At 40.7% G+C, this 23,776-nt stretch overlaps 1 protein-coding gene across 3 annotated transcripts in view; it reads right to left on the bottom strand.

Moving 5' to 3' along the window:
• FBXL7 (F-box and leucine rich repeat protein 7) overlaps positions 1 to 23,776 on the bottom strand; it is a 343,790-nt gene that overhangs the window by 6,009 nt on the left and 314,005 nt on the right. For all 3 annotated transcript variants that reach the window (XM_019753542.2, XM_074329059.1, XM_074329060.1), the window contains one exon: positions 2,601 to 3,212. In XM_019753542.2, the coding sequence (XP_019609101.1) occupies positions 2,601 to 3,212 (612 nt within the window). The remainder of the gene's footprint in view (positions 1 to 2,600; positions 3,213 to 23,776) is intronic.

Genomic DNA, 23,776 nt, shown 5'->3' on the forward strand with positions numbered 1-23,776 from the left:
AGAAACTATTTTGATATGCTTATACTACTTTAGATCAATAATTTTTAATTTTAGCTTTAGCCTTAATTCTTACAGATTTGCTAAGTTTGGGTTAAAAAAACAAACTGGTTCATGGCTCAGTAGGTAACATCTATGGCTAGTCCATGCATTCACACATTACAGACATAGAGAGGACCTTAGAAATTATCCAATTTAACCTTCATTTTTAAAAGATGAGACACCTCAGGCTCAGTGAGATTATGTGACCTGTATAGTCAGACCAGGCAAAATTTCTCGATTCCTAATCCAAGGCTTCAGTTATAGGAGGACGTGGCATGTAACTGATGATTCACACACGAGATTTATGGTAAATACAAGTACATCAACATGAAGTGAACATTCAGACATTGGGAACTCAGAAATCCCGGAAGTGATGAAATCGACAGGGGATTCTTGAAAGACAGAAACAATTTGAATACATAGATATGGAGTCCAGGAGTAGAGAGACAAGAAAGCATGGGCCTGGGGTACGGTGAGGTGGAGTGAGGACTGTCCATAGGGTGGAATGTAGAGTATCTGAGAGGATTTAACAGAAACTAGGATAGGAATGTTCTGTTGGGATCAGATCATGGGGTGGGGGGTGCTCCCTTAATATTCAGGGTAAGGATATGACTACTATTCCTTACAGGGAATGGTCAATATGGGTTGAAGACATCTGTGGTGGTGTTTTTTTACCCTAAATAATTCCAGATTTGGTTCAGCTTTCACAAATATGCTTTTCATACCTTCATGACGAGGTTGAGATGGATGTAAGGAGAATGGATAGAGAAGCATGCATTCCTGTAGACAGGTAGAGGAGAGGGGATGAACCCCGATAACTGAAATTCTGTGTTCTTGACTTAGTTCCAGATTCCCCTAGTTTTAGTCTCTATGTACACAGGTCACAGGGATGCACTGGGAGGCATGCGAGGAAGCTACTGAAATATAGTTGGACCTGCAAATTACCCAGGTTGGTAGAGAGGAAGGGTATCAAAACCTACATAATGGTTAGTTACAGGGTGCTAAGCCGGATCCACTCACTCAGGCTAGAAGCCCAGGGATTTCCATTCCCAAATAGACAAAGTAGTTTTTGCATTTCTGAATTTCAACAACATTCCAAAAGAGAGGGTACAATTCCCCACAGCCTGTATTAATGGTGCATGGAGAGTCCCTTTAATGAAGATGGGAATTCCAAAAATAAATCATTTTCTAATCGGAGAAAGGGAAAGAAAATGAGGTGTTTATAAAAGAGGCCCACAATGCACAGACTCTTAGAATGTTAAAGAATCCAATCCCTTGCCTTTTTTTTTTTGTTTAACTGAAGAGGAAACACATCTAGAGAAAGCTGTGAAGTGTCCCAAATCACAAAGTTTTGAAACTAGTTTCCACCACATCACAAAGCTTTCTCTTTCCAGAATTCCTTGGAGGAAAAATGTAAGAAAACCTCTTCGTTTCCTGCTTCTTTATGCCAATGGCTGCTCACGACTGAACATACGGTTACTATGGTTTTGTACTGAAGCCAGCTGAAGAAGGGGAGCAAAATGTTGCTTTCCAGCAAGGGAAAGAATCTGCAAAAAATAATTGACTGTCATCTGAAATATTTTCAGATGTCGGCTTTCGAAAGGGAGAGCAAGCTGAGAGAGCTGGCTTTTACCTCAGGTTTTGTGGGAGGGTATCATTTACCTCAGATGCTTGTAAATCCCAAATTCTGTTTATTTGCCCGTCACAGTGGTTTTTCCTTCTTGACCCCTCCCCAGCAACCCCTGAGGTTGTGGCTCATGCTGTTCATTTCTTTAACTCCCTGATGCATCTTACACGTTTCAGCCTCTCGAATGTTCGTCTTTTGACTGGGCAGCAGATGAGATAAAGAGAGGCTGTTAGTCTGGCCGGATCCATGTCTGGCGCCAAAGTGTGAGTCTGGGTTTTAATTCTTCCTGCCTGAGAGAGGTTTTCTGAGCAGAGCAGCCATGCTGGGATTTCCCTCAATTTTTAAAAGAACTAACGGCTCTGTTCATTAGCCTTACCATTGCACTGTGTAACTGAGAATTTTGCTTAAGAAAAGATACAAAATCAACCCACACTTGAGAAGAGTAGGGGTGAAATATAAGGAGACTCTTGGCCACGATCGATTTTCCCCAGTGTTTGCAAACCAGCCCCCAGCACAGCTCTCGGGCTCTACGGAACCATAACCAGCAGAAGAAGGGGTGGTTTCCCAACTACCTGTATTGAGTTAAGTATCTGGTTCCCATTTACCTATAGATTGGATACTTGGTTCCATTAGCTATGGTTGCTCTGAAGTAACTATGAGAGTTATGGGAGGGCAAAACATTTAAAAGTCACGCTAACTTGAACTCCCAAAGGTCCCTCTAGTTCCTCTAAGAAGTTGACACTTGATGAAAGGGATGCCTCTGGCCTCCCGGGGCCTGATTGCACAGAGACAGTCACTCTGGAAGTCAGCCTGCCTCCCCCCCACGCTCCGCCTCTAATGGCTGTCAAGAAGGGACCCCTGCAGAGGTGGCGATGTTGTCTGCTTCTTTGGCTGGGGCCTTGGGGAGGCCACACTGACCGGAGGTCCACTTTACCTGACACATCCAGGTGTTCCAGGTTGGGGCAGAGGGACACCACGTCAAACACGGCCTCGTTGGAGATGTTGTAACAGCCCGAGACCTCCAGGCGCCTCAGTTCTGGGCAGCACTGGGCAATGGTGTAAAGCCCTCTGTCCGTGAGCCGCCGGCAGCCACTGACAGTCACGGTTTCCAGCATGAGACAGACGTTGGGTGTGTCCTGGCACAGCCTGCGTGTCAGCACCTTGAGGGCGCGGTCCACGTTGATGGTCTCGCCCGTCAGGCGGATAGTCCTCCAGAGCCGCGGGTCCCAGGCCAGGTTGTACCAGCGGCGGCACACGCGGGCGCAGCGGCACAGCTGGTTGGTGGGCAGGAAGGACAAGATCTGGACCATGGAGTGGTCTGGGAGCCGCTCTATGCTGGCCTGCTCCTTCTGGGGCCTGGAGGCGAGCCGGATGAGTGGGTGGGTGAGGCGGGTCGGGGGCGGGGAGTGGACCATGGCCACCGTCTCCCCGGTGATGGAGGACGAGGAGGTGGATGAGCCCCTTCCATTCTGAAATCCCGGCAGGTTCGGTGGACATATCAGTGCTGGGCTGGGCGTGCTCAGTGTGCGCATGCTCAGGTCGGAGTCTGGCAAAGGACAGAGAGCAAAGGGTTAATGACGTCCAGCTCGGGAAGGAGGCGAGTGGGGCTGGTGACACTCTCACTGCCCCAACACCCATCCTGGGCAGACCCTGCTGCATCCGCCTCTGGAAGGGGAAGCTCGTGCAAGTTTCACCGGTTCCGGGAAGGGGCTCACCCTCCACCAGCTACACCGGGGGTGGGCACACTTTTCTGTAAAGGGCCAGATATGAAAGATTGGAGGCACTGCAGGCCATATGGGCTCTGTCTCTGCTGCAATTACTCAGCCCTGCTGTTGTGCAAAAAGCTGCCATAAACAATATATAAACGAACAGGCGTGGTAGTTTCAATAAAATTTGTTTTATAAGAACAAACCAGCTGGATTTGGCCTGAGGGACATCGTTTGCTGACCTCTGATCTACATTAATGGTGATTATCTAAAGGGCACAACTTCAAAGTTTCATTATTTCTATTCTGGGAGGAAACTTCATATATTATGAACACAAACTGATTTAATTTCCTAATTACATTTCGGTTAGGTGGAAAACACGCTTCATTTACAAATGTGGATAATGAGTTTCAGAAAGGAAGTGGGGCAGGCGGGCGGGTGTAGAGCAAGTTCCCTGTCCTTGCCATCACCTGCTCCCTAGCAGCCAGTCCCCTGTCTTTTGATAACAGTATCCTAAACTTTGGGGCCCGGGTCTGGGGAACACCCCGCTTCTGTTAGATTTCAGATGGTACTTCCAGGCCTTGAATATCCGTGACAATATTTATTTTTCATTCTTATGAACAACCCCTTCCCTTTGCTTTTGAATAGTGTGAATCATATTCTGTTCCTTGGAGCCATATAGTCACTTGACGAGGGCACAGTGGTTTTTAAGTTTATGAGGGATTAAGTTCTTCAGAATACTACATTCTCCCCAGCTTGATGTATATGTGTGAGGAGAATTTATTCTCTATGAACGTATGTTATATATTTAACATATATATAGGATATACTTATCTAGGAAGATATTTATTCTCTCTAAATATGTTTATATATTTTGTATATTTAATGCATATACATATATACATATGTATGTATATATATATACATACATATGTATATATATGCATTAAATATACTATATATATATATATATAGAGAGAGAGAGAGAGAGAGAGACAGAGAGACAGAGAGAGAGAGAGAGAGAGAGAGAGAGAGAGAAAGACAGAAAGAGACAAAGAGACAGAACGTATTTATCTCCAAAATACAAATTTCTTTGTGAAGTTGTGAGTTGGGCTAGATGATTTCTAAGTAATTTCCCGATCTAATATAGCTCTAAAGACATAAAAAAATTTTATCCTTGTGTGCTTTTCCACATTTCATATCTTGGGAATTTTCAAACACTGGTGTTTTCAAAGGACTTCTACCAATAACATACAACACTAGAAATTCTGACACCTACATCTCCACTTAGTGTCTGTGTGTAGTTTTCTTACCCATATATTTTTTTCTCGCTGAAATAATGTTTTTCTTTTAATTTATGTCTTTATAACCTAACACTGTCCTTCACATACCCACAACTTTGCTCTTGAGCATCTCTGAATTCTTGTCTGCCCCTATCCTGCCCCCCCTACCCCCCCTTGCCTGCTTTTTGAAATACAAACACCTTTTGTGACTGAATGTGAATACCACCTCCTGTAAGAATATTTTCCTGGTGTCTCTGAGAGATAATTAATTCCTTCCCTTTTGAATTCCTCACTGTTTTTTTTAATCACTTGTGAGTTTATCTTTCCCTAATGTGCTTGATTATATTATTTTTCTCAATTTTACACCCCTTCCTGTATCTCCACATCCTTTGTCACGTGACTTGGTAGTTCCTCCCAGGCAGAGTATATTTCATTGATCTAATGATGCTGGGCTTGGCCATATGACTTGCCATGAATGCTAGGGGATGTGATGGGGCTGGGCTTGCCCTCTGGTGCTTCTCTATCACCATGAAAGGAACACTGCTGGCTAGTCCACTAATTGCAGGATTATGAGAGGCCCACGGAGCTGACAGAACCGGCCCCGACTTGCAGCTGAGAGCCAAGCTCAAGCAAGCCCAGCTGGAGTCAAGCAATGCCCAGATGAGCCACACATGTGTGAGCTAAAATAGAGTTGGGGAGTGATTTGTCACACAGCATTACTGCCTTCTATTACACTAAAAACTCCTTCGCGACAGGGATGAAGGCGTTTTCTTATTTGTGTCCTGGCAGCAACTGATATGGTTTATGGTACGCAGTAGGTGCACTTAAATGTCTTGAATTGGATAGAAATATTACATGTTTAAAAATTAATAATTTATAGCTTGACATATACTTTCTATCCTAGGAGGTAGACATGCTGCAGTTTAAATCATTCATAAGAAAAGAAATACATACTTCTCACTTTTGTAACCAGCTAAATTAAATAGTAAACATTAAAGGAAAACCTTAAGTGTAAACCAATTAGGATTTCAAAATTGGCAGCCGAGCTACTGCGGTACTAACCTTCATCATCGCATGAACTCTGGGAAATGCCTCTGAAGTTGGATTTGTCTTAGGCAGGAGACAACTTATTTTGGGCCAGGTGGAAAGGGCAACCTCCGGCTTTTAGCTCTGACATGTTAGCTGTGGTGAGCACTCTGAAATCTCCCTCCTGCCTGCTTAGGTTCTATTCATCTTGAAAGAGAAGACATTTAACAGGGCTCAGGGGAGACCAGCACGGCTTAAGGGATCCACCCCTGAGGGACGAGAGATACTTATGGTGGGAGTGGGGGTGGCTGCCTAGAAGCTTCATCTTTAAGGGATCCCCTTTTCTTCACTTCTGATGCTCTCGGCACTGAGGGGAATAACGGGAATGCACAGAGCTGCTGAGCACTTAGTATTGCTTTCCTTCTGTCATGTGGGGTGGCACGCGGGGTCTCTGGTCCCGCTCCCCACATAGGAACGCAGGACATGGTGAGGCCAAAAGGGTGTTCCAAAGGGAACACCCATGGAGCCATAGGTAGGGGAGTCATACCACTATAGTCTCACTGGTGGCTGGGTTGGAGACAGGAGGCAGGAGCCACATGATCCGCGACCCGCCGTCCATTTGTCTCTGCCAACCAACCTCACTTGCTAGCTGCAATCCGCCTCTCTGCAATCCGTAATCCACACTCCACCATGCCATGCCACACCACCACGCCACACACTTTGCTAGCTCAGCCACAGCAGTTATATCAGTGGCTAATGGCTAACCGGTAATAGCTGATGGCCAACTAGTCATAGCTAATGACTGTCTACTACCTGAGCCAGCATCTTTCCATGTGAGGCCGAGCCTGGAAACTGCTCTCTGGGGCTGTGTTACCACACCCTTCCTTCCTTCCTTCCTTCCTTCCTTCCTTCCTTCCTTCCTTCCTTCCTTCCTTCCTTCTTTCCTTCCTTCCTTCCATCTTTTCTTCCTTCCATCCTTCTTTCCTTCCTTTGCCAATAATTGTAATGGAATTCACACTGAGATAGAGACGGCAGCCTCGCACACCTGTGAGGAACATTCTTCCCTGGGAAGGATGCAGAAGCATGGTCAGAACTCCCCTGCTCCCCTGTCCAGAGCTTAGCAGCAGGCCTTCTAGGTGCTGGGCCCTGCTCCCCCAGGTGGGGAGACGAGCACGGAGGTTTCGGCCAGGATAGCCGGCTGTCTATTAGGCCAGAGCATACACCAGAGTTCTCTGCTTCCTTCCAATTATTCTAGCAGGTCAAGAACCTTAGAGTATTTTTGAAATTAGTCTAATAGAGTAATTTAAAATATGCATGTCTTGCCACACAGTCTGTCATGATTGAATCAATAACTAAAAAACAGTAAAGAACGATGAGTGATGCTGCATTCTGAACCTTGTGCCTGCCTTCAAATTCCTAGGTTGAAATCCTAATCCCCAAGGTGATGGGATTAGAAGGAGGGGATTTGCGGGGGTAACTCAGTCACGAGGGTGGCGCCCTCACCAGTGGGATTCGCGCTCTGATAAAAGAGACCCCAGAGAGCTCCCGTCCCCCTCTGCCTTGTGAGGACACAGTGAGAAGACAGCTGACCGTGAAGAAGTGGGTATCACCAGACACCAAGCCTGCCAGCACTTTGATCTTGGACTTCCCAGCCTCCACATCTTAGAGAAATAAATTTGTTGTTTATAAGTCACCCAGTCTGTGGTATTTTGCTGTAACAGCCCGAATAGACTAAGATAAGTAACAACTAGAGCTACGCATACCTAGAAGTTGTCACAAAATAGCTTTTCTTGATATTTTACCTAAATATATAATATATATATTTATATAACTATATAAATTTGATATGTGTAATATATATATTATACATACTTACTATATACATTTATAAATGCATATAAATATAAATATGTATTTTCCCCCAAATACACACACATGCACTTATATTTTTTTAATTTGGAAATACATGCTAATTTGGATAATATATGCATGTCTTGCCACAGAGTCTGTCTTACCTTCTGATACCAGGAACCATTTACTGACACTAGGTATGATTTCTAAAAACAGAAGAAGTTTTTCATATAGAATTATCAAGAATCCCAGATTATAAATGTCTACATACCAGGAAAATAGGACATGACTTCAAATTCAAAGCAAGGATCACATCCACCCCCACCTTCCAAGCAGGATATTTCATTTCTACCAGGCTCTGCAGAAAGACCCAGCACACTCCTTGTAATAGTTTTCCCCCCTCTGTCCCTTTCAGAGGACATTGGCAATAGCTAAATGGACATTGGCAATAGCTGCTAATTTTCCTGATAGAGCTTAGAAACTAGGACGCCGATGGCCTGATACCTGGACACACACTCCCAGAAGACGGGATCAAAGTCAAATATTAAGAGTTAGGAAAGCTGGAACCCTTCTCCTGGCCTGATGACATTGCAATACAAACAGAAGCAGAAAGAAAGCTGACTTTATTTGAACTTAGAATATGAATAGAGAATATTTTGTAGGCATGAACGTATTTTCATATACGAATACCCATTCCAAGTGAGTTTCTGCCTACCTGATGTCTTGGGGACAATGTGGCCTGTTTATCTTAGAACTATGTGTTGGACTAAAACATAATTTAACAGTAATGCTGAGAGGATCTTATTCCTAATTTTAACACATCATATGTATTTATATAAAAATTATCTGTTATGCTACATCTTTCTTTACCTTCCTCCATAGGCAAATGGTGAGATGCATGGATAGTATATGGAAGGTTTCACACTGCCAGACACTATTTAGAGCAGGGAAAATAGAACTTGCAAAAAGTGCCAAATGAAATACACATTTCCAAAGGCTTCTATCGAGAATCAAATTCATTGATGCCCACATCAAGGGTCCTTAAATGCTGAGAAGTCCTTCTGACAATTGGGAGTGGGATCATGATGAAACGGCACACTGTAGTTTGTTTAATAGCATAACTTCCTTGTCACTCCTGTGGTGTCTATATCGCCAGAAGGAGGAGGTATGACTCACAAAGCATTCTTGGCAAGAAACACTGCAGAGAGGTGTGTACACAGAAAGCTCTCAGTCACTTATATGAAGATAAGATGTCCCCTGAAATATCAGGAAAAGGAATGCTCAACCTCTTAGGAGAGAAATACATCTTCATAACATATGAAATATTTCCAGAATGTAAAACACAAGTGGCTTTTTAAAAAGTCTACCAAGACCACTGGTCCCTCTACAGACATTCTTGAAGCAAATCTTTTTTCAAAATAAGTCCATGAATTGATAATGTAATCTTTTAAAGCTAGATTCTATGAATTACTTTGCGATAGGATGAATGGGTGGGTGCATGGAGGGATGGACAGAGAGACAGACAAAGCTATTAGAGGAAAAATCTGCAAAAATGGACATGTCTCATTAATTTCAAATGTAAGCATTAGAAAAGAGGTTGTCAATTAGGAATAGGTAAGATTCCAAGAAAGGTAGAGGTGAACACATGTAAATAGCATGAAAGTAGAATGGGAGAATTTAAAAGAGAGATGATCACATCTCTTAATTGCATAAAAAAGATTTTTTTTCAATAGGATGTGAATTTTGTAGCCTAACTGCATCTCCTAATGATATTGAGAAGGCAGGTATATTCAAAAGATTGAAATGGAACAAAAAATTCACATTGCACTGATATTTGCAGGAAAATATACAGACAGACTGCAAGGAGTACATAGGGATTGTGTTAAAATTCCATAAGTGGGGCTGCTACAAATTCTCGGATTATAGATTTACAGGGAGAAAAAAAAGATTCCTTCATCCACTGGGTCATTTAACACACATTGTTGGGGCTGTCTGAGTTCTTGGTTGGGGTCTCGGAAGGGAGGAGTTTTTGCATGACTAGCGTATAAAGCAAATTCCTAGCCCACCTCGTTTCCTCACCAAAACCCCATTCAAGTACCTCCATAGCCTAGATTCTAACCTCTCCAACCTCTTGTATCCTTTAGAGAGAGAGAAAAATACCCCTGTGTTTAGAAAGCACTCAAATCACCCCAAAATCCAGGATGGTAAGGGACAGAAAAGTTTGCCCAACTCCGGAAAAAAAGTCATTTTGAGAAGTCCCAGGTGAAGACAATGAATGTTGACTTTCCCACTACTGGAAAACATTGGAATTAAACAGTACTTTTGGATTTTCTGAAAATGAGCGTCATCTTTGACACAATGGACATCCTAAGTCAAATAAATATAATTATACTTTTTTATATCGATATTTTCAACTGCTGTCTAAACTAGAGATAGTTGATTCTTTAAAGTTTAAAAGCTTGTGGCTTCGTTAATAATCTAAAACATTTCCAAATATGTAATTTACATGAGAACAATATGTTTTGTGTTCTTAAGTTACTCTAAATATGTAAAGAATACCCAAAAGTATAACTATCATTTTCTGGGGCGGGGGGGCGGGGAGAAAAACCCTATAAAGATTTTTTTTTCTCATGGTTTCAGAAGTCCTGGAAATTTTACATCTTTAGTAATTACAGTACAGGATAAAAAATATTCAAGGCATCTCATACACACATGCTTATTAAACACATTTTCTTCTAACTAGATAGCTGCCTGTTTTGTACAAGTTTTTATTTTCAAACCACTGCTGTTTACACTCTAGGAAGTCATATTTACATTACACTGGCCTTTCAAAGTCAAAATTTACAAAGCTCCACTGCATTTCCCCCCTCTGATTACCAAAACTTTTGTGCAAGATGCTTTCCATTATAAGTGGTCTTTCTACTGGAGAACTCTTGCCATAAAAAGCAAGGTTTCTTTTCTTAGCTTACACTCAAGCTTAAAAAAATAGATCTCTAAAATCTAGCTAGTGAAGGAATAATAGCATCTGAAGGTTCTTTTTTCTTCTTGTTTTATTTCAAAATATTTTTTTTCTTAATGGGGTTCACGTCATATATGCACCTAGAACTGATGTAAGGCACTGGTTCCTGTAAAGTGGAAATTTCTGTAGACAAAGTACTCTTGCATTTTGCCTGGAGCAGTAACCGTTAGGACACCAGGGTCCCCCTTGGTACTGTCATCCAGTAGGTGGCATCCACAGGATCAGATTATGGCTAAGACTTCTGTCCAAGAACAAAAAAACCTGCTTTTTCAGTCACCTGGACTAGTCCCAGGAGGGCAGAGCTCTAGTGAGAGCCCTGAGATCTTCGCGAGGACAACGAGGCTGCTCTAATATCGGGGTACGTGGGCCAGGCCAATGGCTGGCTCTCTATTTATGCTTGAACATCGGTTCCCCACCATTACCCAGTTTCTGACTGAACTAAGGGGACTGAGCACGGATTCTGTTTTCCCCTTTAGCTCTTCTACACGGGAATTAGTGACCGCTAAGGAAGCTTTTAAGCCACACTGGTCGAAAAGTGAAAAACATAATCAATGCAATATACAGACTGGCATCTCTGGAATCCATAGTGAGTTTGACTTTATCTGCAACGTGACTATCTGGAGAGCATCTTTTAGGAAACTTATGCTCCAGGAACTGTCAGGTGGTCTCAGGAATTATATGAGTCCTGGATTATAATTCACCAGCCTCCTTATGATTTTATTTTGTGTTGAAACGATAACTTCTTAATACCCTTCTTTTCCTTACATGTGAAATGGCAACATGATCTTATACTGTTTATTCTTTAATGGGAAGCAGAATGTTTCATTCCTGAGAGAGAACCATTGCTGTTAGATGCCACCCTTCTTAAAAGGCAAGGGGATACTCTCTTTATGGTACAGCATGTTTTTAGAATCTCCCTTAATGTTTGTTAATCTTCCTTGAAACAGAAATAAAAAGCTGGCCTCAGATTCAAGGTCTTTGGAAGACAACAGCATTTAGCTAGCATTAAATAACATTTTTATTTTGGGGTTTTTTTATTGTTCATGATAATTTATTTTTATTTCAAAAAATCATCCTCTATTTATGGCAAGTGATACTGGTTTTTCTAAGTAAGGCAATGTTGGAATATTTATTTTGTACACAATAATTTAAATTTACTTTTAAAACTATTGAGTGAATAATAGTGCAGGGGGTGAGTAAATAGGGCAAAAATCATGATGGCGTTTGTAAATCTCTGAAGTTTAGGAAATGCTGTTCAGGTAGAAAGAACACAGACAGAAGGAAGATGAGCCTGGATTCCTGTCTCTGCTTTACTACGTGCAACGTGCATCCTGGAACTTCAGGAGCCCTAGGTCCCTCTCTTGTCAGCTGGAAATAACTCCACCCACTTTGTAGAGTAGTTAGGTGGGGTCTAGGGAACGTGGTATTGCTGTCCGTAGAAGCGTTAAAGAAAAACTATACCACCTCTACTGAGGACTTCGTGGGGAAAAAATTGTGGGCCCTCCTGCTAGGGGGCTATGTTTTTAGGGGCATATTATTCTGGGTTCCCTGGCATAGTCTCATCTTTATAAATTCCTTACTGTTGCTTCCAAAAACTTTTGAAATGTCTTTCATGTCAGCGGGAGGGGGTTGGGGGCAGAAGGAAGGAGGAGAATAAAAATAAAAACCCATGGTTGGCGCACAATGTATTTACTCTTGGTTAACAAAATACAGCCATTGCATTTATTGGTAAAATAATATTGTAACTGCGAAAGCCTTGTCTCATAGTTTATTTAATAAAATCTGTTTTTCTATGACATGGTAGACTGCTCTCTCCTTGAAATTTCTCCTGTGGCTTTTGCAGCACTAGTCTCTCTTCTGCTTTCTCTGTCTCCTTCTCAGGTCCCACTGGCTGGCCCTCTTCTGTGGTGCTCCACTAGTACATTGGTGTTCCCCAAGGGCTTCACCTGTAAGTCTTCTGTGTTAACATCTGGCCTCCTTCTGGGTGCGGTCATGAACTCACTGGCTTCAGCAATTACCTATAAGCTAATGACTCCCGAAACTCAATGATTTCCAATAGGCACCGTGCTCTTTCTGTGTCTCTGTCAGACATTGAACACATACACCACATGCTTGCTGGACCCAGTGCTGTGTAACATGGTAGCCAGTAGCCACATGTAGCTATTAGAAATTATGTTTATTGAAATGAAGCTAAAACTGCAGCTCCTTGGGTGCACTAGCTACCTTTCAGGAGCTCGTCAGCCACATGTGGCCAATGGCTAGCATACTGGGCAGCGCAGATACACAGGAATTCCATCACTGTAAAAACTTCTACTTCACAACGCTGTAAGGGCCCTTTCCCCATGAGGGCACTCCCATGTCGCCCTGAAAATAGGACCCAGCTGGACCATCAGCTCTAATGCATCTTTGGGAACAAAAATTAATATAAGACCCGGTCTTCTTTTACTCTAATATAAGACCGGGTATAATATGATCTAATCTAACCTAATCTAATAATATAATATAATATAATATAATATAATATAATATAATATAATATAATATAATATAATACTGGGTCTTACATTAATTTTTGCTCCAAAAGACACATTAGAGCTGATTGTCCAGCTAGGTCTTCTTTTCGGGAAACAGGGTAGGTGTATCTCCAGTACAATATGTGCAAGGCTGAAGGCATCAATATCCTTTGCAAAACAATCTTCTTCCTTACATTCTGTATTACTGTTAACGGTATCACCACTTGTCAAGTCTGTCTCCTAAGCTGGAAACCTGGGAATCATCTTGAATCCTGCCTATGTCTAATCAGTCGCCAAGTCCTTTACTTTGATTAGCTTACGGATCTAAGGTCCCCCTCCCTCCATCCTCTGTCTCCATTGCTACCACTCCAGTTCAAGTGTTTCATCATTTCTGTCTCCTCTCAACAACTTCTTAACTGAGATTTCTGAGTCTGGCTTTACTTCCACACCCTCCACCACTCTAACATAGCCTCTGCCCTACATTTAGAGTTAACTTTGTAAACTATGGTCCAGTTTCCCTGCACCAAAACATGGAATGGCTCATTCCTTTTATTGCAGGTTGAATTGTGCCCCCCACAAAGATATGTTGAAGCCCTCAGCCCTGGTACCTGAGCATGTGACCTCATTTGGAAATAAGGCCTTTGAAGATGTAATCAACTTAAGATGAGGTCATACTTGAGTAAGGTGGTCCCTTATAGGGACATGACTCCCTTATAGGGAAAGAAAACAGAGACACAAGGAGAGAAGACACAGCAATGCACAGATACACAGGTAAAATGGCCGTTTAAACATGGAGGCAGAGATTGGAGTTAGGCTGCCACAAGCCAAGGAACACATGGGCTCTCAGGACCTGAAAGAGGTGAGAAAAGATGCTTCTTTATGTCCCTGCCAGCATCTTGATTTTGAACTTCTAACCTCAGAACTGTGAGACAATAAATTCTGTTGTTTTAAGCCACCTGGATTGTGGTACTTTGTAATGGCAGCACTCCTGGAAAACAATACACTTCTTTCCACAATTTTTTATTGAAAGTTTCCTATGTGCCTTGCATTGTGCTAGGCACCACCCAAGGAATAGAGTCTAATGTTCAGAGTGTGTAGGAAACCTTTCCCCAAAATTCACAAATCAGAGCACCTGTTCCTATTGTTCTCCCGACCCAGAAAGAGGTGGATTCCTCCAGATTACCTGGTAGATTGTCAGTTATGGCTCAAGTCCCAGTAGGAAGGATGCCAGCTTCTCTGTAAAGCCTTTCCAGGCCTTTGGCTACTTTTAGTGCTTCCACTGGATTCAAATATGCCTGTCTCATAGCCATTTCCACACAGTGCCTCTCCACCCACTAGACCGTGAGCACCTCGAGGCCAGGTGCTGTCTCGTCTCTAAGTCAGTGTAGACTGTCACCTGGACTCAGCCACCTGGCAACTGTCCCACTAACACATCAAAGGGAACAGCCTTTGCTTGGTCCTGTAACAACTCCCTTTCCGTTTCCTTTCGGTTGCAGTTGGGAATATTTACAGGAGCTACTTGGAGCAACCAGATGTTTCAGATTGAAGAAGTTGGAACCTCTCTGTGCTTTATCAACATTTCATTTTGAGGTCTTTTTTCTCTTCCCCTCCACTTAATTTAGGCTGAAGGTAGCACACACACACAGTTTAATAAGATTAGTCTACTCAGGAGATAGTTGAAAAGACAGATGCTCGCACAAAAACTATCTCTTGCAGCACCATCATCTTAAGTGTCTCAGAGCCAAATTCTTGGTGCTTTTTTTGTGTGATACCTGCTACTGTGGACTATTCACATCAATGCTCACTCCTAACAACAGTGAAACGTGGAAGTACATAATAAATAAAAAAAAATAACTGTTTTATATTGGCCTAGAATGTTAAGACTTACTTTGTTTAAGTTTAGTTACCTAAGATGGAACAGGAACTCTTGTTTTTCCCCCAGAACTGATTCACACATCAACTGTAGTGACTGGAACTGGTTTTCCTTCACAGTGCAGGAGAACCAGTAACATTTATTCACTGCCCTCCAGAGAGCTCATGGGTAACTTTGCAAAGCGGAGTGAGCCAGCTCTTGTCGTGACAGGAGAAGAAACACACAGATTTTCATGAAAAGTCTTGCAATCTATAATTTTCAACCTTCAAGTTTCACTTTGTATGGCTGCCTTGTTTTCTATCTTATATTGTCAGATAATGCTTTCACCTTATTTCCCAATGAATAGTTACAAAGTTCCAACGTTTGCATCTTTCAAAGTGTAACGCATCGCAGAGTATTGCATTTAGATTCTGATAAAGAGAAACTTATAAATTTTCAGTTCACAGCAGAAAAAGCCCCCACAGGGAGCGACAGCCTAGCTCACAAATTCAACTTTCTAGTGAGAAGAGAAATTGCAGCAAACTTATGAACATGTAAAAGATCAATAATTAATCACAATGTTTCTAAGCAAAGCAAATCCTGAATTTCCTGAGCCATTTGAAAATGTAATCCACTGTTGTTTCAATTATTTACAACAATTTCTTTTAATGTAAGAATATGTCTAAAGCATTATTATCTACAAGACACTGTTCTAAGTATTATATAAATATTGACTCATATATACAATGTCCCTATTATCATTTTTAAATGCTTGGGGAAAAACAATGACCAAATGATGTGGGGAAACATTTTATTCTCTCTGTACTATCAATAGAGAAGGCAACAATGAAAGGAACTTATTATAGTACATTTAGATATTGTTTCATGTGCCTGCTGAGGTTCTTTGCATCCTGCTGGGTGGATGGATACCTTTTGCTGACCTGGCATATGCATGGGGAGTTCACTGGGCCTATAATAGTCCAAGTCCACCATCGCTTCTTGAGAGACTGTAGGGCTACCCTACAGGGTGGTGTTTTTCTAGGGAATAGACCTACTACTCAGAAGCTCAAAACTGGCTTTTCAATGGGCTCTTGGGATTTGGAGGCAGGATTTTACATGGTTGGCTCACATGGCCCAATTCAGGACTGATTATCTTATTTTTGAAAACTGAAATCATACCTTTTTTTTAGGCGGGCCTCATTTTAAATGGAAATTAATAATAGTCTTTTGGAAATTCAGCTGCAGAGTAGAATTCAAGCAAACTGAAATACTTCTGGGAATTCCTTCCACATCAACTGCATACTATTTCTCTGTAGAATTAGGACCTTTCACCAACTTTCCAGTTCACACATATTGCAACCAGTCCATAATTTCTGGGTCATATTTCTCTTTAGGAAGATATTTACAAGTTTCTATTTATTGAATGTATCTCTTAAAAGCATTTGGACCAAGATTGAAAAAATAAATCTAAAAGTTAGTTCCTAATTATAACACGTGGCATTAGGCAGTGTTTAAAGCTCCAACTTAATCCCAAAATCATTTAAAGAAACATGCTTGCAGTGGAGGTTGGGACCCCACAGGGAGGAAGTACACATTTGATACACTGGAGATATCTCAATTTGAGATTGTGTTTCTGGACAATCTGTACTTTTAGTTCCCTTTTAACCAAAATTCAAGACTTATACTTAGTCGTAAAGCAAACAAATAAGTTAGTTTTTTTGGGTTAAGAAGAAAATCAAATCTCTTAAAATGGTTCAAAAGGGGAAAATAAGATGAAAATGGCATCTTAATTTTAGATTTTAAAGAGAAATTTAAAGGCTTGATCGTTTTGGAATTAATTTTAGGTCATTTTAAACAACAAAAAAAGCATGATTTATAACTAAAAGATTGCTTTGTGTTGTGTCATGGATCAGGCAAATAAAAAGATGATTAAAACAACATTTTGCAAAATGGTCAATTTGGCTTTTTTGGCCATGTCAAGAGCCTTGTGAAATACTATAGCTGAATATCCAGTAATTGACTATTGTGATACTTAAGTACAGCACAGAGGAGCACAAACCACAAATAAATGGTCAGTATTTGTATTTTTAACATTCTTCTTTGGTCAGTCATGTTAACTACAGGACATAGGTTGTGTGTGTGTGTGTGTGTGTGTGTGTGTGTGTGTGTGTTTTAACGATTAAAAAATAACCCACATAAATACAGTCAAATAACTATCAAAGAGAGATTTTGTTTTTTTAGGGGAAAATTTTAGAAACATCTTGACTAAGATTAATGTGCAAGATAGCAAACGTGTATTTAGTCATGCAACTTTCTTTTTTGTATTTTATACTCCTGGAAATCATTTTGAGCTTTGACCAGAGCTGTCCTTTATCCCTGTAAACAATTTTACTTCTTATGATTTTATTGTATAATGCCAAGATAAAATGAAAAGCAACCCATCACAACCATAACCTACCTAATAGTTAGTCATAGCAAGGAACCTCTGTTTTTGCCACAAAATCCACAAAGGGTTTATAATTACCCCTCTTTAGAGTTTAGCATTGCTATATAATCAAAATAGGGAACAAAGAGCATTGTGTCTTCACATCAGGGTTATGAGTTTTGTATGTTTTCATTGTGAACGAATATATAAAATGTCAGGAAAGCATCTGTTGCATTTTACATTTGACTAATAGATAACCTAGTATGAAAAAACCTGGCTCAAATCTTAGAAACACATATATCACAACACATAAATCAAAGTCGCCAAGAAAAATAATAGTTGAAGCAGTCCTATGATTTTGATATTAAAATTAAATTTATAAATACAATAGAAAACTGAAGATTTCAAGATATTAATACATTGTACCTTGAAATGTAAAAACTACTACAGGATGTACTGAGTACACCGTATTTCACGGTGTCAACCTTAAACAAACAAACAAATTTCCAATTCTTCCCTTCTCTTTTCATAGGCTGTAAAATTGTGCTGTGTAAAAGTGACATAATGCGAAAGCCATTATGAATAATCCTGATTCCTAGATTGTGAAAGGGCAGATGGTATCAGTCCATATTCTACTGTCCCTGTATTAGATTTCTTTGAATGAATTAGTGGCACTCTGACCTCTAACCTGTTTTTAAAAATTGAGTTAGATGGGCATTAAAGACAAAACAAAACACTAAGGCAGTTGCTATATTAACGTTTCTGTCTTGCAAAATTAAGAGCTAAAATCATTTAAAAAAAAATCCGATGTCTGAATAAATTCTAGGTTCCCCTACCCCCTTCCTATTTTTGCTTGAATATAAGGAAGAATTGTTGCTAGTCAAAAATCATCTGTTTTCATGTATGTATAGAGGACAGAGGGCAGAAAAAGCTAAAACTCCATCAACCAATGTGTTATTGCCCTTTCCGGAGGGAAGTGTGCCAGAGTATGGAAAGATGAGCAGAGCCTTAATCAGATTTCCTGGTGTTTACACCTAAGCTCCCTCCTCCCAACTCCGGGCTTTACCAGTTTGCATCCAGAAGGTACAATACAGAGAGAGGGCACAGTGGGGGGTGGGGAATCAGAGAAGGACCTCTAGGTAAGCACCATTTGTCAGAATCCCTCAACTAAAGAGTTTTGAGTCAGATCTTTTAAGGAACATTTCCTTTCCTAGATGGGTCCCATTTTGCCTCTTTTATTCCGGAAATGTTATACATGGAGTTTAACACATCCTTTGAAATGGCTTCTACCCCTCCATATAGTCATCTGGTTTGTCCCGCTTTCAACCAGCTGCATTTTCTGCAGGTGGGCTCCCAGCTGTCATCAGAGTGGTGACTGCTGTAGCCTTCTCTTCCAGCACTTTCGCTGAAATGCTCTTGAGCCCAGACATTTGCTGGGCAGGTCACTAGTCACTCCTGCAGAGCCTGCTCTGCTCTCATCACCTGGACCTACTACGTGAAACCAGCATCATCAACATTATCACAACTTTGCTGAGAGACTACTCCGTGCTCACCTAGAGATCAGAGGGCAAGACACTGACGTCACCCTGATGGACCTACAGTGACAACATGGTGTCGGCTTCTCTCAGTCCAGGGGACTTGGTGAAAGAAGCATATTGTACTGCTGTCTCCTGAACTGTATCAAGCCAACTTGAAAACTATTTAGCAGCCCTAACACAGAAGCTGGAAAAGTCTCTCGTAAAGAGGAAATTCTCCACTCAAATATGAATGCACTGTGAGTCCCCGCATTGCTGCATCGCTCGGTAAGCCATACTTTGGGATTATAAAAGCAGACGGAAGGAGCATATCTCACGGGGAAAACTGGGTTGGACACTTTTTTCTTTGAATCAAAGCATTGATTTCTTCCTTGTATATTATTCAGTTGTCAGTTGTCTTCAGTCAACATAATGGCAGCAAATGGTGAAAATGTGCTGGCTCAAAACATTAGACCATTTAGAAAATAATAATTGTGTAAACATAGATGCAATGGTGGGCACGTTCTGCTCTGAGGATGTTAAAAGCTCTGGGACTTTGCATGTTGGGGCATCTGTGCCTTCTAAGGAAAACAAACTGATAACTCCACAACTTTAAACATCCTGTTCCATCCCAAATATTAAACATATGCTCTAAGGAGGGAAAAAAGCACATGTGGAAGCAAGACAACCAATATAAACTGTCACTATGCACTCTATGGGCACAGAGTGAAAGCCAAAAGTGGCAAGATGGGAGACAGCTGCATGGGACCATTCCCATTTGGAAAACTGGACAAGGATGGAGAAGCAGGGTCGCTGGAGTGAAGTACTCAATGCAGTTCAATTCCCTATGAACTGCATTCTCAAATGAGTGATATTAACCTGAAACAATAAACTTACAGCAATACATTTACAGCAAGGCATGGCAATCACACGCAGCTTAAAAGTCATTCAGAATGCAAAGCACACCATTTAGATTCACGGCTGAGTATTTAGCGCCTTGTGCTGGGTATGATTCAAAAACCCTTCTAGAGGTGGGAGAATGATCTTGGCCTTGGCTATGCTCCAGAAAAGCCTTGTGTGAAATTTCATGATGTGCCCTAACTCTGGCTTTGTCAGATTCTTGATCACTCTAATGTTCTGGAGTTTACTTAGAAAAAGTCTTGTGGGGAAATAAATTATGACTTGCCAGTGAAAAAAATACAATAAGAGGGAATATTTGGTGCTTCCGGCATTCATTTTGCAGTGGACTGTGGTAGTGGAGTATGTGGCTTTTAGAAATTGGAGTAGCCACTCAAGGATCTCTTTCTGATTTCTGTGATTTTTCTACACATGTTTTTGAAGTTAAGTAGGTTTCTACTTGATGCTTTTGGAAGAATTTAGGTTTCAGTAAGACTCTACCTTCTAAAGATTCTTAATTTCAGTCAAGCCCTCGTCACAAGTTATTTACCTCATTTACTTTTGGATTGCGAAGTAAAATTGTTCTAAAGAAAACTGAAAATCTATTAATTCAGCCAATGGGTACATAGGTTGGTAAATATTATCAGAAGTTATAGTAACAATGATTTTCTCCTTCTCTGAACCAAATTGTTTACATTTCAATGCTTCAGTTTCTACAATCATGGGCTTCAGTTTTATTGATTCATTTATTATTTGATTGGGAATATGCATGGCATACTCCGATGTTTGCTCCTAAGATTCTAGAGTTTACATATTTGATTGATTTTCATATGTTGCTTTGACTCTGACAGGGCACCCACAATAATAAGTTCACTGAAAATTACAAAGTATTTAATTTAGAAGGTAAAAAATTCCTATCCAAAGGAAGTGATTCTCTTGCTTAATATCTCCAGCTGTCATGCTTTCTCTCACCACGGACGGCTTTGCTGGTAGTGCCATGAACAGACTCTATAGACTCAAGCACCAGGAAAAGTAAATTCTTCTTCCTTTGCAATTCTTCAACACAGGTCATAATATGATGATGCAGGGCAAGCTGTATGAGAAAGGATTATGCTTCCAGCTGAGAAATGTGGCGAAGATGACATTCCTTTGCTGTCCCCAATAACAGGTTTTTGTCTATAGAGATGCCCTCCTGTGACCTCAGGTTAAAATGAAGATATCTCTGGAACAGGGGAATGCAAAGTACTAACAACCATTAACAAATTGATTATATTCTTGTGGGCATAGATGGCATGAAGTTACTCCAAGCAGGACGGCTCCCACACAGTTCTCCTGCTAGCCAGTGCTCTTTTCATCCCCATGGAAGGTGGCTCTTGAGTTCATATATCAGACTTTCTTTCATTTTCTATAATTCTCAGTACCAGGGGCACATTTCTACATGAAAGACCCTGAAGAAATACTTGGTGATATTTTCTTAGGTATGTATCCTTAAAATAGAATTAAAGATTAATTTATTATCTTTGATCGTTACCATCAACATTCTTATAATAAGCATATTAAAAACTCTATCTCTTAGCAATTCCATTTGTAGGAAGATTCTTATGGGATCTTGCTATTTTTTTCTTTCCACGAATGATTTATTTTGTTGGGGTTTTTGTTTTTGTTGTTCCTGTTTCTTTTTCAGGTGTCTGAAGACTTCCTGAGGGGGCCAGCTAGCAGTGCACGACCCTTTCAGGCTTGTCTAATACACGGATACGGCTATGCCCTGTGTCTTACGAACTGCAGGGGCATAACCAGCATTTTTGCATTTTTTTGTTGTTTCCTGAATTATTTTATCAAGTCATTCACATCAAAATTTTAAGCTTATAAGAACTTGATTTTTCAAATATGTTTATCTCAATGACAATTCCTTTCCTGTGTAAATGATTTTACACGCTATCATATCCATCAGCAGAACCCTTGAAATAGAACAATATTTCAGAACATTTAGAGTTAAAACTACTGTAATGATGGATAGCATCTGTGTATGTGTATATATTACATATGTATATGTTTCTTAAACATCTTTATATATCTTACACAGTCTTCATATAAATATATTTATATATACACATACACTATATATGTATGTATGTATATATATATATATATATATATATATATATATATAATGTATTCTTCATTTTGAAAGTGCTATGAATTATTCAGTCCTCTACAAAAGGAAAGGCAAACAAAAAAATCCCTATGAGAAGCAGAAATAGTTGCCCCCCCCAACATAAATACTTGGCAGACGAGCCGGTGCAGTGAAGTGACTTGTCAGCTGAAAGAGAAAATAAACAGGAAGTGACATGGCAAATGCATGTGACCTAGAACAGGCTCACAATACAGCTCCGAGCTGCAGTTCTTCCATAGGTCTAATGAACTGGTGGAGCCAAGAATACATTGAGTTCTCTCCACGCATCTCTGGAAACTATTTCAAGTAGAAAGCTAAATCCTCTGACACATATTTTTAGCTTGGGGCTGAAATCTAAATTTTTACCGTAAACATATTTTTTCACATAGCTACATAGCCCAAGGACAATTTTGTTGGAATCAATGCATAAATATCCTCTAGGAATGATGAGTACTCAAGTCAAACTCCTCATTTCTCTCTTCTATACTGACTGATACACAGGAGACCTCTCTCTTTTCCTGTTTCTCTTGTCACACACATAAACATTCTGTGTCTGTCAATCAACCCAGCTGCGGGCTGGCATTGCTCTTCCACCAGAAATAATGGCTGGTTTTACACACTGCTGCTTACAGCCTCACCTTCATATTTTCAAGTAAATTAACAGAATTCCCAGTGCAGTCGAGTCATTTGTTCTCCACCAGAAATGGGTAGCTGATGGGTGGTCGCTGCCTGAACAAATGTTCTAGCTTATGAGGTTCCTGGGTGGGGCTGGATTCACTCTGTGAGTGTCTGCTCTGCATATGGGTAGAATACTGGTTTCTGCTACTTCCTATTTGAGATGCCATCACTACACTAAACAAGGCCTAAAGAGAGATCTTTATATTCCTGAGTTTGGAAAACATGATATTTAGATGGGGGAGGTACACAGGGGTGGGAGGCTCTGGCTTGATAGCTTTTTTTTTTTTCATACCCACCCTAAGTGTATTATGTTTGCATGTTGGCTTTGCAGTGTGTTTCATTATTCTTTGTATGAGTTACAGTGACATTATGAAAGGTATTTAGTGAGAGTGATGGTCTTCCAATGCGTTTCACAGCATTTACTCCTTTCCAACTCTAATCCGTTCTGGTTGGATCAGTCTAAAAACACACCTGTCATCTACTCACTCCCTTACTCAACATTTACTCTGCTTTGCCCATGGCTTGCTAAATTCAGAACAAACTTCTTGTCTATCTATGTAAGGCTGGTCTTTTTGGGGCTGCAACACAATTTTTCAACCTTTTCTGCTAGTACCTCCCTTGGTGTGGCCTAACTTCCAGAAAATTGGGCTATTCACTGTTTCCTGGAAACCCTCTGATCTAAACTCTCCCCTACCCAGGCTGTCCCCTCTTCCTTCATGTGAATATATGTTGTTGTTTTAAAATCTTTTCAGGCCTGGCTCAAGTACCATCTTCTTCATGAGCTACTTCCTGGGTCCACCAACTTATGACGTATGTCTCGTTTAAACCATCACAGCACTCCCCATCTTAATTAAGGTATTTATTTAACTTCTTATTTACTAGGCTGCAAGCTCCATATGACTGGTACTGATTACCTTGCTCAGAACCACGGTCCTAGCGTCTTACAAAAGTGCCTCGTACCTCAGAGGTATTCAGTAAGTGTTTGCTGAATTAATAAATGGGATGAGTGAAGGCTTTAGAGTTAGCTCCTTGAAATCTTTCTTTGTATCTCTTGCAAGCTGAGTGATTGCATAGAAGACTCTCATATATATTTATTGAATTTAGAAGCCCTCGAAAACATTTGTTAAATTAGGAAAAAATTACATTTCTCCCCTAAAATTTATAAAACACTTT

This window comes from Rhinolophus sinicus, linkage group LG03 (assembly GCF_036562045.2).
Source record: "Rhinolophus sinicus isolate RSC01 linkage group LG03, ASM3656204v1, whole genome shotgun sequence".
Classification (NCBI taxonomy): domain Eukaryota; kingdom Metazoa; phylum Chordata; class Mammalia; order Chiroptera; family Rhinolophidae; genus Rhinolophus; species Rhinolophus sinicus.